Below are 12,286 nucleotides of genomic sequence, written 5' to 3' on the forward strand. Positions count from 1 at the left end.
CTGAACAGCTTTAAAGTGATAAACACTTTCCAAAGTCTCCAAAGAATAAACAAGGAAATATTAAAGAGGATAGAAAGAAAAAGGCAGCAAATACATATTAGGCACGTCAGGAATAGGGAGTACAGCTGACCTTTAATACATCATGCTACTGCAATTTTCCCAAAACAGAAAACACCAAGTTGCTAATTATTAGTGTCCAGAGTCACCACTCAGACATTGTCATTTGTAGCCAAAGCACTTTGTTAAATTACTAACAATAATACTCCTACGTTATCAACAGTATTAGCAATTCTTTATCACTAGAAACTCTGCTAAAAATATAAAGAAGAAGTTTCCTTGACAAGATACTGTAGCCTCTTGAATGAGAGTTAATTTGCTGGTATAAAAGCATTTTCGCTCATCCTTTTATGTTTCATAAATAATACTAACACAGTAATATTAGCCACTGTCTCCTTCTCCAGTTGTATTTCCAATTAATAACTTCTGGACTGTGCACAGATTTTAAAGCACTCCTAACAGTCTTTTTGGAACGATCAGTCAGTTCCAGCTCACACTACATTGAAACAATAATGCCAAATAATAAACAAAATGACATCCCAGAAGGATGGCCAAACCTTGAATTTATTGCCATTTTAATCAGGACACAAGATAATGACCTTAACAGATCTAAGAGAACTCAAGATTCAGCAAGCACCCCTCCTTTCTGAGCACAGAGCTGTTCCCCAGCCCCTGGCTGGCTGGCAGGGACCAGGGGACAATGCCAGTTAATGGGGACAATGTTAGTTAACAGGGGACAGTGCTAGTTAATGGGGACTGTGCTAGTTAATGGGGACAGTGCTAGTTAACAGGGGACAATGCTAGTTAATGGGGACAATGTTAGCTAACAGGGGACAGTGCTAGTTAATGGGGACAATGCTAGTTAACATGGGACAGTGCTAGTTAATGAGGACAGCGCTAGTTAACAGGGGACAGTGCTAGTTAATGGGGACAACATTAGCTAACGGGACAGTGCTAGTTAATGGGGACAAAGTTAGTGAACAGGGGACAATGCCAGCCCCTGGCTGGCTGGCAGGGACCAGGGGACAACGCGAGTTAATGGGGACAATGCTAGTTAACAGGGGACAATGCTAGTTAACAGGGGACAATGCTAGTTAATGGGGACAGTGCCAGCCCCTGCCTGGCTGGCAGGGACCAGGGGACAATGCTAGTTAACGGGGACAATGCTAGCTAACAGGGGACAGTGCTAGTTAACAGGGGACAGTGCCAGCCCCTGCCTGGCTGGCAGGGACCAGGGGACAATGCTAGTTAATGGGGACAATGTTGGCTAACAGGGGACAATGCCAGCCCCTGCCCCGGGAGGTCCCAGCTGGAGGCACCTCCCCAGCAGCAGTGCCAGAGACCCAGCTCCTCCCCAGCCCTCTCCCCATGGCTCCAGAGGCAGCACCTGAGTTTATAAGGGCTTCAACCCATCTTAACACTCTCAGATCAACAAGCAAAGATTATCTGTCAGGGTGCTGGGTTTTAAGACTGCTTGTTAACAGTATTTGTGAGACCTGCTTCGAGGAACAAGGCAACAAGGACAGTCACTCATTTCAGCAGTGCACAGCATCACATCCCACTTGCTGGATTCATTGCTACATAATTCAAGGATTAATGAACAAAATCCACCAGTGCTCTTTAACACATGAGATAATACAGCCATTTCTGGCAGCAGTTTTGAACTGAAGGACTGCCACTCTGACTCAAGCATTTGTAAATTGAGTTCTTAGAATTTGGGGGACTTATTTATTTAAACTATGCAGTGATTAAGAAAAAAGAAATTACCTAAATGTATTCAACTGATATTGTCCTTTACATCACCAGTGCAGAGCTGTTGCTTTTCATCAGGGCTGTGATATTTAATTTTATGTTTGAGTAGGTGGGAATACGTTGAGAGCTATAAAACCTAAATGCCAATCTACTTTTTTGAACAAGAGAATGTTCACAAATTCATAATTCTTCACATCAAGTGGTAAGAAGTAGACTTTTTAGATTAAATATGCATCACCTTAGATGGAAGAAGTAGAATCAATTAGGAAGAGCTTATAAATAGAAACAAGGTCTGTGCAAAAATATGAAAGGTTTTAAATAGATTCCTAAATGTCAACACACCTTGGTAAATAGCCAGGATACAAAGTGGTTCTGCTGTCTGCAGAGTAATTGTAAAGCAAATTTTGAAGAATTAACTTAATCAGTAATCAGTGCATAACGCAAATTAGTTAACTTTGGTAATACTAAATATATTATACATACATTCTTCTAATAATTTCTGTCATAGCCTTATATGTTATTGCTAATAATACAATTTAGTCATTTATCTTCACCAATTCTTATGGCACAGAAACTTTGCTAACCACAGAATCCAGTTCTAACTGACCTGACTGAAATTAATAAGCATTATTTCTTTGTCTTCACAGCTCCAAAAACTAAAACCTTTACCCTCACCTTACGAAAGACACTACAGCCTGCCTAGAATGTAGCTGCCAGCAATTTCTAACTAGCACTGATAAATCAGAATGAATTGTGCTACAAATTTTTCCTGCGCATGTTGATCTCAGAGCATCACGAAGGAAAATATAAACAATTAACATGAAGCCACCAAACACAAACTGATTGTCTGAGCAACAAAAATCAGGAACTCTTGAAAGATCATCCTGCCCCTAAATCTAGACACAGTAGTTAAACTCATCTCGATCCCAGATGAGGGCTACTCCATTTCAGTAAAAATTGTGCTGTATTACAATTTAAAGGATTTTTTTTTTTAACCGATGGCTATCAGGCAATTTTATCAAGGTCTGTTCTGCAATTAGTGTTCCAGCTCTACAGTTCAACTGTAACTCCGAAAATCCTCCTCCAGAGCAACCCAGACCTTGCTACACAGAATAAAGCCCTCTAAGAGGTCAAAGTCTATGATCACAATCTAAATAAGAGTTTGCTGTTTGAGTTCTGGGCTACAGAGGGTACAGCTACGCTCTTACTGAACAGGCTGTGCTTGTTGTGAGCAGAGATATGAAAGACCAGATTGAAATGGTTTCTCAAACACTTCTCAAAAGAAAAAAACAACCAAGAAATCAATATATTTGTTACTGTTTCAGATCACTCAGCTCTGTCTTGGCCTGCAAAAATGAAACAGGAGTCACCCAAAACATACATGTGATTTCAGATCTTCTCAAACACATCCAACCCTGCATCACCTCCTGCATTGCTCTGGCACTCCAAATCCAGACTGAAGCAAGAGATTTAACAGTTCCTGGAAGTTAAATGAGTTTGCTATAGAAAACCCTGACTGAAAAGAAATTTATTCATCTGGGATGGATGTATCGCAGCAGACCTTCTTCTAAAATGGAACAGCAGATGCACCCAAACAAACTCTCTGCTACTGTTAAAAAGGTAAATTTATTTTTTTTTTTTAATGGCAAAACTTTACTGGTTTCAAGGTTTCACGCACAACTATATTGCTTGCAGAAAAATTAGTTCATAATGGCTTCTAACAGTTGGAAATTATTTGCTTATCTTTTTAAAACATGAGGGGGCTTCAGGTTTTGCTTTCTGATTAAATGTAAGGAATGCCAAATATACAAATATGTATATACATTTATATTATAAAGTTTTTCTCATTATTGATTGAAAAAGAATTTAAATTCTTTTTAATCCCATTTTAAACAGATCTCAAAAATCTTTCCATCCAAAGAAAAAAAAAAATTCATTGAACTGAGATCCTCCCTTCCCTTCCTGCCCAATAAAGCTCTTGTCTTTTACAGGTATTATTTTAGCATAGTAAAATTTTCTACCAAGATTCAGTCAAAGTTTATTTTAAGGTAATGAGAAAAATCAATGGAGCAACCCACACGCTTAAAAACCCAATCCTATTTTGACTTAATGATTCCAAGGATGTGCTTCGATTCATTAAGAAATATTTTTTAAGAACTGAAGATAGGACAAAACCTTTACCAGAGCTGTTTAGTCTTCTAAATGCCTTATTCTTTAATTTTGGTTTTCTCTGAATAAAAAAAAATATTAATCACAAAATTTTTTGAACCATGGTTGAAAAGACAAGTATAGTGTTAGTGTAGTAATTATTCTGCTGTAATATCAACAGTTACATTTGCATAGAAAGTAGGGTTTGTTAAGATTATTCTTTTAAAAAATCAAGGCCTTATTGCAATTGCTGCTCTGCAGAATCCCTGGGGTATTCCTTGCTAAGCAGTTATTATTTTAGGTATTTCTATCAATAATACACAATAGTGCTAATTCAACACAACACATTAATTTGTTTGGATACAAAAATGAAGTATCTTGATGTCTCAAAGGATTTGATTTGCTGCTGTCCATCTAAATAAAATGGAATTCTGTGAATATGAATGGAAATCTGTAATATGTGGTGGTTCTAGAAGACTCTTCAGAGCTCCTTACCAGGACCTGACTGCTCCATCTTTAGGTATTTATCCTTCATAATGAAAGCAAGACCTGGCAGCATGACTAAGTTAGCAGAGTGCTACTGGGTATTAGCTGATCAAACTGGTAACTAATGGGGACACAAACCTCCACAGCTCAACGCAAAATGATGAAACACTGACAACAATTAAATGGGAGCTGCTCTAGCAGCTTGCATGCATTCTGCATCAAACACAAACACCTTAGTTAAAAACACAGTTTGAGAAATGTCTCTTTCTCATCTGACGCCGTCTGATGAAATCCTGAAAAGTGATCCTAAGTGATGTGCACAGCAAAGCACCAACACAAAACTGAGCGCACAACCATAAATTCTAGGTAACAGTTTAGGTTTTTTTTTCCATTTAAAAAAGTAAAAATATTATGGCAACCATGTAGTATATCATAATGATATTATTTTGGTTTTGTCAATTATTTTGTCAATTACTTTTGTCCACAAGTATGAATAAAAAGCACACTGAGGACAAACCACAAGGTTTCATGAAACTGACACTACCTGAACAACAGTGTAAGTTTTCTGATTAGACAGATCCACAAAACGTTTGTTACAGAACATGAGTAAATTCAGAAACATGAAAGTGAAATCAACTTCACAAAAGTACACATCTGAAATCCCACCTTAAACTAGATGGAGAAAAAAAGAAAAGGAAGTACTTGATGCTTACAAGCAGCATCATGTGCCAACACATAAACAGAACAGAAAGAAATTAACACCATGAAATTTCACGTTAAGAATGAAGTTGGGTATAGAGCAGTAACCTTCAAACTACAGGATAACTACTCAAAAATGTTCACTTCAAACATGTAAGAAAAGATCCCTACAAGGAAAAAAGAAAACACAGAGATATAGACTGATTAAAAGAACATTCATTTCTGCTCCATACAGTAAAATATACATATGGATATGAGACATTTAAATTTCAGAGATATGCCAGTTAATATCTCTGCTACTGCAAAAAGAGCACAGATTTATGAAATGAAAAATCAGACTGTAACTAAGATTTCTATTTAAAGTTCTGACTGATATATTTAATACTGGAAATCATACACTCTCCTTTAAAAGTAAACAGGCAACACAGGTTAGCTCTGGAGTTCCTGAAACCCCTGGAGCACTCCAAAAGCTCCTCACCCTAAGGTATCCACCCTGCTTGACCCAGCTGAGTCTGCAAACTATTTAAAAGGGCAGATTAAATTGATATGAGTGAAGACTACAAAATTCTTATAATTTAATCTTTCCAGTATGTGCTTTACTTTTGATACGTGTGATATCTGTAAAAATACTCTCTTGTCTACAAGTTCATTAAAATTCCAATTTCTCCCTGTGTAGTTTATCAAGCACACTGTATTGAAGCTACATGCCAAAATTGATAAAAACAGCATTTATAATCCAGAAAAACTCAGTTTGGAGTCAGAATGGATTACCAAGCTAGACAGAAGGTATTTCGATCTATGCTTCAAAGTGAGTACAGAATATTTTAGAATCTGTATTTAAAATAATTCCTTTCAAAAGGACACTCCTACAGTGATTTTATCTAAAGAGAAAACAGAGCATTCTTGTTCCTGAATGAGAGAGTCCACACATGGACTTAATCAGGAAGAATTTTGTGTAGGCAGCAGAGGAGAACATTTTATTATCAGTAAGCAGTTTCCATTTTAATCAAGGAAATACAGTCTGAAGAGAAGACAATGTTTTAATCTACTTACCCTATTTTTGTTTTCTCTTTAAGTTTGGATGAGGAACCAGTTTTCGGCTTTTTAGTCTCCTTATCCTTTGGTTTGGATTTAACTTTTCTACCCTTCTTTTCCTCTTTTCCTTCAGTTGAAACACTGGGGAAGTTTTCAGGGCTCATTACTCGTGGAATGTTTCTCTCTCCTCTCTCTTTTGCCTTTGCAATTGCTTCGGATATTATGCGATTCGCCTTCTCTTGTTTACTTTCCGAGTCTGTTTTTTTCTTCTGCTTCTTTTCAGACATTCCCCTCACCTGGGTATTCTGCAACTTAGTATATGATCCTGAACCATCAGTCTTCTTGGAAGGAGGCTGTAGAAAGAAACAAAAAGTACATTAAATCCCTTTAAAGATAGAACGAAAAAGTGCAAACATTTTTGGTAATTTTGGTGATATGCATTTTAAAAAAATGTAACTGCCAGGGACTTATGTGGACACAAAAAATGAGGAATTCCATTTATACCACAGAATTGCGTGGGTTTCAAAATAACTACATCAATTGTTGGTTTTAAACAACCAATCCAAGTACTCAAAGTCAGTAAAAATTATCCTTCTAAAATTCTCTCAGCCGTCTCTCCACCTCTGTAATTAAAGAAAGCAATCTTTAACCTTTGCAGCATTCCCATACATTTCACACACACATCCAACACCTCCAGTAAAATATGAAAAAGCAAAGAGCTCCCGAAGGTAACAGCATCAGTGTTTTGCCTTTGGTCGGATACCAGGACCACAGCTCCCCTAAAGCAGATGAATGATCTACAGGACTAACTCGGCGATGAACACAACAGATGCTCGAACAACACCAAGATTAAAAGACAGACAAAAGATAAAACCAAAACTAAAATTACACAGCTCTATATCCATAAAGAGATCAGAAAGCAGCGTTTCCTTTATTTAGATCAACATACACTCCATGCCTCGGATAAAAGACCTAACTTGTTTTTATCTCCGGGGTTTTAATGCCCGTTTCATGGACGCAGAATTGTTTACGGGGCTGATGAGCTTCTCCTGCAGCCAGCCAGAAGACATGTTTTTGCTTTCCTCCCCTCCCCCTTTGAGGAATGGAAAGAATTTCCTATTCAAACACAAAACCCCAGCAGATAACAGTTATGTTACGTTCTCACCCGTAAATGCGCCTCTGCCTAGAGCAGGAAGAAAAGCCACCAGGAATTTCCAAACACATTTTCTGGGCAAACCCCGCGCACTTCCCGGGATTCATGTTCTAGAGGAGCGAGCCTCATGGGCGGCGGGGGCGGGAGGCAGGGATGGGGCCGCTCCCGAGGCCACCTTAAAGCCCCGGGGCTGCAACAAACAGCCGGACCCAGCTCGGGAACAGCTCAAGATGGCGATGCGGCTCCCGCAGCAGCAGCCAGTAATAAGGAAGGTTATTCAATCCCATTAGCCTTTTAGCCCAAAGAACCCCTCCTCCTCCCACTCATTCAGGCTCTCACTTACCCTTCCTCTCGGCCTCTTCACTGAAGACATTTTTGGCGTCAGACAAAGACTTGCCCTCCGCTTTTGCAGCACCCCCGGCAGTGCTCAGGAGAAAAGCATGGGGAGAAGATTGCTAAATGGCCTATTTAGCGAGCGGCAGCCGGGCCGCGCTCAGCCCTCCCCAAGCGCTCGCTCGCTTCAGCAGCATCCCCGCGCCCTGCCCGGCGCGCACCCGCCGCCCCCGGCCCGGCCCGGCCCCGCCGTGCGCGGAGCGCCGGATCCCAACAAAGCGCGGAAAGAAACGCACAAAGCATCAAAAGGCATCAGCGCCAATATTAGCGCTGGTTAGACCCGCTCCCCGCGGAACTAGGCCAGCAGATGGTGCTACCCGTCATTATTCCATTAGGCTCCACGTTTAACCCCCGCGGGGATCGGCTTTAACCCTTGCCGCTCCCCGCCCGCAGCGCCGCCCACAGCGCTGCTCGCTCCCTGGAAAGCCGTGGGAACCGGGCGCGGTGTGCGCCGGACCCGCTGCACCGCAACCCTGCGGCTCCAGCCCGGGGAGGGCACCGGGAACAGCGGCCGAATCCCAGCCTCTGCCCTCACAAACAGATTTTGCTCTCCAATATACTTTTTTTTTTTTTAATTATTTTTCTTGCATTTACTTCATTACTATACGATGGTAAGAGTGACTATAAATCATTTGCTGACAGGCTTCCCTGCTTCCTACATAAAATGGAAGAACTGCTCGGTTTTATCCCTCTGCCTCTGCCCAGACCTGCGGGACCCTGCGGCCGAGACCTCCTCGGGACACGGCTCTCTGGTAAGCGCCTCTTCATTCCCAGCTTGGGTTAAAGTGCTATTTAAAAAAAAAAAATCAGACAAGTTTTAAAATATGCGTTGTCAACATCTCAAATAAAACCAAAAAGAAGATTGGGGTTTTGCAAGGTTATTAAAAAAAAAAAAAAACAACCAAGAAGCTTTTGACAGCATAGCTCCATCCTAGCAATATCCTTGATTCTCAAAAGCCCACTCAAGAAGACTGAAGAAAGATCGGGACTTGATTTCTGGTTTTCTCAATATATACATATATCTTAATTTTGCAAGATATATGTTTTTCCATAGAAAATTTAAAATATGGTAAAGATTTTGAGATTGTTAAGATTAGTCATTACTCTAAAAGGTAATTTCACTTCTATTTAAGATTAATTTCAAAATTAAGTTCCTTGTCCAGTAAAAACACTAGTGGCACAAATACTTTAAATTGATTATTTTTTTAACAATACCACTTAAATTCAAGGATATTTCTTTAAATATGCAGCAGCATCACAAGGACAATTACCACATTTTAATTTTACTTTTGAGAACTCTAGACAAGATGTTTCTACATTTTGCTTACAGTAACTACAGTAAATTGCAGGGATTTATCATTAAGGGTGATTATTTCATATCTTGGTAAAAATGGTAACTAATCAACTATTTTACATTTTGAGATCAGCTAAACAACAAAAAAAATATTCCTAAAGTATCCTTGGTATAATTTTAGCTCAAAAGCCAAATGCTACCAAAGGCAGTAGTGTTACATTGGTCAGTTCTTGAACATTCCTGGGCCAGAAACAAACAAACAAAAAATGCTTAATAATTAAGTAGGTAATCCAGAAATGGTTGCTTTTTCGTGAATCCTTTAACAGCCTCTTCTAGATATTTTATCCTTTTAAAACAAAGTTTCTTTGCTGCATTTTCTCAGAGCTCAAAGCTGCTTCCCAATTTATTCCTCAACAACATTTACTACACTCTTACTGTAGAACTGTGAGCATGCTGGCCGAGGCTCCTCTATGTTATAATTCCTCTGCATCTTGCTCTGTTACTATCCCTGCCGAGTTCTGTCTCCTGCACTGCACAAACATTAAGCTGTTTGTTAGAAATCCCAGACCATGGGGATTTTTACATTTTGCTATGACATTTCTAACCACGTGGAAATGACATTCATGAAGATGCAGGAAGGCACCAGCCAGCCATTCTAAGCCAAATAAATCTGTAATGAAACCTTCATCAAGAAAGTCACCATAGTCACAAAAACCAAAACTGGAAAGCAACACAAGTGTTTAGAGATAAGAACATGAAACATGCTTGCACTACAGAGGACAGGATCTGTGTGTACTTAGCAACAAAAGCCATTCAATCCAGCAGCTCTGTTATGCTGCTAATAATTTCATTATTTGAAAACATGCACAGCTATAAAATGATCGAACATTTGTAAATCGTCATGCACATGAAAACCATTTCAGAGGTTCTCGAGCATCTACCAAAAAAAAGGGCAAAGCCTTTAGCAAGCTGAAAACACCCCTCCCCCTCAGTGAGACGGAACGCAGATAAAACATCCTAAAGGAATATATCCACTCAGCAATGCCTTACAAACCTATTCCATCTAGAATAAGAGAGAAAATTTTACATGACGTTTATATAGGTGAGGGTGGAAAGGAAAACCCTGAGGCCATGACGTATTTAAAACCTGAAGATTTTATTCGGAAAAATAGGTTTGTACTTTTCACGATTGCAAAGATAATCATCCAAACACGATCGAATGCAAAGCAATGCAATGTTGTCTCTTGAGCCTGCACAGAGGGAGCTCCAGGGTATCTGCTGCTGCTAATGGCTTTGCCAAGCAGCAGCCGAGTGCAGGAAACAAGCCTCCTGTCAGTTCCCTGCTGCTCCACACAATCCTCTGGGCAGCAGGGAAACTGGCAGGAATCACCTCAAATTCACACCACTGCTGCTGCCTGCAAAAGCCATTAGCAGCAGCAGCAGCAGGTATGGGCCCTGGTGCTGCTCACACCGCAGAGCTGGCCCGAAAAACACTCAGGGAACAGATCTGGCAACAGCTGTACAATTCCCCACACAGGCCCTGATCCCCAGCCAGGGGAGCATCTTGTTGGCACTATCCAAGGGAATTTGACATGCTGTCTCACAGGACTAGAAGGTATAACCTACACATATCTGAATGATTTCTTAGTTAAACAATGTAAAAGCAGTCAAGTTACCAGGCATTATCAAGAAGCAGAATCATGACAGCATCTTTCCAACAGCCAACAGTACTCTGCTGAGTAGGCTTTTCAAAGAAAGGCATTTCCTCCAACATTTTGTTGTGGTTGCTTAGGACATGCACTTGAAGACCTTCACTGGCATAACAGTCCTTCCCCCAGCAAGGACAAACCACCATCCTCAAAACTTACAGACATCAGGTTTTTCTCCTCTAAAGCCTAAACCCATTTTTCACAAGTCCTTCCTTCACATCCTCTGAATATCACTGCAGAGGAAGCCCCAAGGAGAAGGCGAGTTTAACACCAAAACTACTTCTACTTCTTGTAAAACCCTCCCAAATTTAGCCTTATCTGTTCCAATAGTAAAACATGGCTTCCACTGTAAGAACACCTTTCCTGCAGTTAAGTACGGCCATTCACAATAGAGTAGCATTACTTTCAATTCTGTGTGTGCACAAAACCTTTCAGACTAAGTATCTCCCTGAAGTCGCGTCCATTCGTGATATATTCTAGGAGCTGGCAATGCTTTTCTCTGCAATTTTAACAAGTCACACATTTGTGATTGAATTATACAAGGCACTTCACTGAAATAATGCTTTTCACTTGTGGATCTACCGACCACTTAGATTAGCTACCTAACAGCTAAACCATGAGCTAAGAGCATTAAGAGCTAAATTATGACCCTAAGGAGTCTGACAACAAAAAGCTAAGGTTTTCATGCCTTGAGTGACTGTTTCACTCCTGCTGGTAGCAGCACATACCTGCAGGACGATGCTCACACCAAGTACTGTCTGCCTTGAAAGCCTAACAAGTTCCTGAGAGTCTATCAGGTCCTCAGGAAATCAAGATGACCTTGACATCAACTGCACTAAAAGCAGCTAAAATTAGCCACCTGGAAACTTGATCTTCATGCATTACTACATCACCTTTGTTCATGTTTATTACTAAACAAGGCATCTCTTTGTGCATGTCTAGTCACCAAAACAGCATGAATATCAGAACCATAGTACAGATAAATAAATTTCATGACTTACAAGAATCAATAGTTTGGAGACTTTGTCCAAATTAGCTTCTCATTTTTTTACATTATAATCACATGAAAACTGCAGTTGCTTTTAACTCATTGCAGTGAAAAATCTTAAAGGTTTATCCATTCATCATTTGAATTATAAAATTGTATTTAGGAATGCAACTTTAAAAACCCCCAAAGCATGAACTCAACTCAGTGATTTCTGAATTCCATACTAGCACTCTGAACTTCTTTCCTCTAGAATAGTCTGCAGAAATAAGTCCTCTCATGACTTTTAATGGCGGATTTATAATTAAAAAGGTTATTTATTAAAAAAACTCACAGACTTGACAGAGTCCATCTGTAGAAGATTACCGACAATATCCATGTGTATCACCCCACATGCATGCAGAAATCACCCCACATTGCCTTTGCTGAATGGCAATCCCAGCAAAAGGTGTAGTTTTCTTTACAGTAAACTGAAATGAGATTTTCAGTTAATCAGGCTACTTCTGTACAACTAATAGGAAGATCATCTAAATATGCAACAGGGTTTCTTTTCTCCAGAGACAACTCCCTCCAGA

At 39.9% G+C, this 12,286-nt stretch overlaps 1 protein-coding gene across 5 annotated transcripts in view; it reads right to left on the minus strand.

Annotated features, from left to right (window-relative positions):
- CHD9 (chromodomain helicase DNA binding protein 9) overlaps positions 1 to 12,286 on the minus strand; it is an 88,016-nt gene that overhangs the window by 47,615 nt on the left and 28,115 nt on the right. For 3 of the 5 annotated variants that reach the window (XM_054269562.1, XM_054269563.1, XM_054269564.1), the window contains one exon: positions 6,196 to 6,530. In XM_054269562.1, the coding sequence (XP_054125537.1) occupies positions 6,196 to 6,530 (335 nt within the window). Of the gene's footprint in view, positions 1 to 6,195; positions 6,531 to 7,342; positions 7,366 to 7,673; positions 7,814 to 12,286 lie in introns of those variants that run through there. The other 2 variants (XM_054269565.1, XM_054269566.1) reach the window with 2 other exon arrangements.

This window comes from Melozone crissalis, unplaced genomic scaffold (assembly GCF_028551555.1).
Source record: "Melozone crissalis strain CALT ecotype California unplaced genomic scaffold, PUWL_Pcris_2 ptg000007l_1, whole genome shotgun sequence".
Taxonomy (NCBI): domain Eukaryota; kingdom Metazoa; phylum Chordata; class Aves; order Passeriformes; family Passerellidae; genus Melozone; species Melozone crissalis.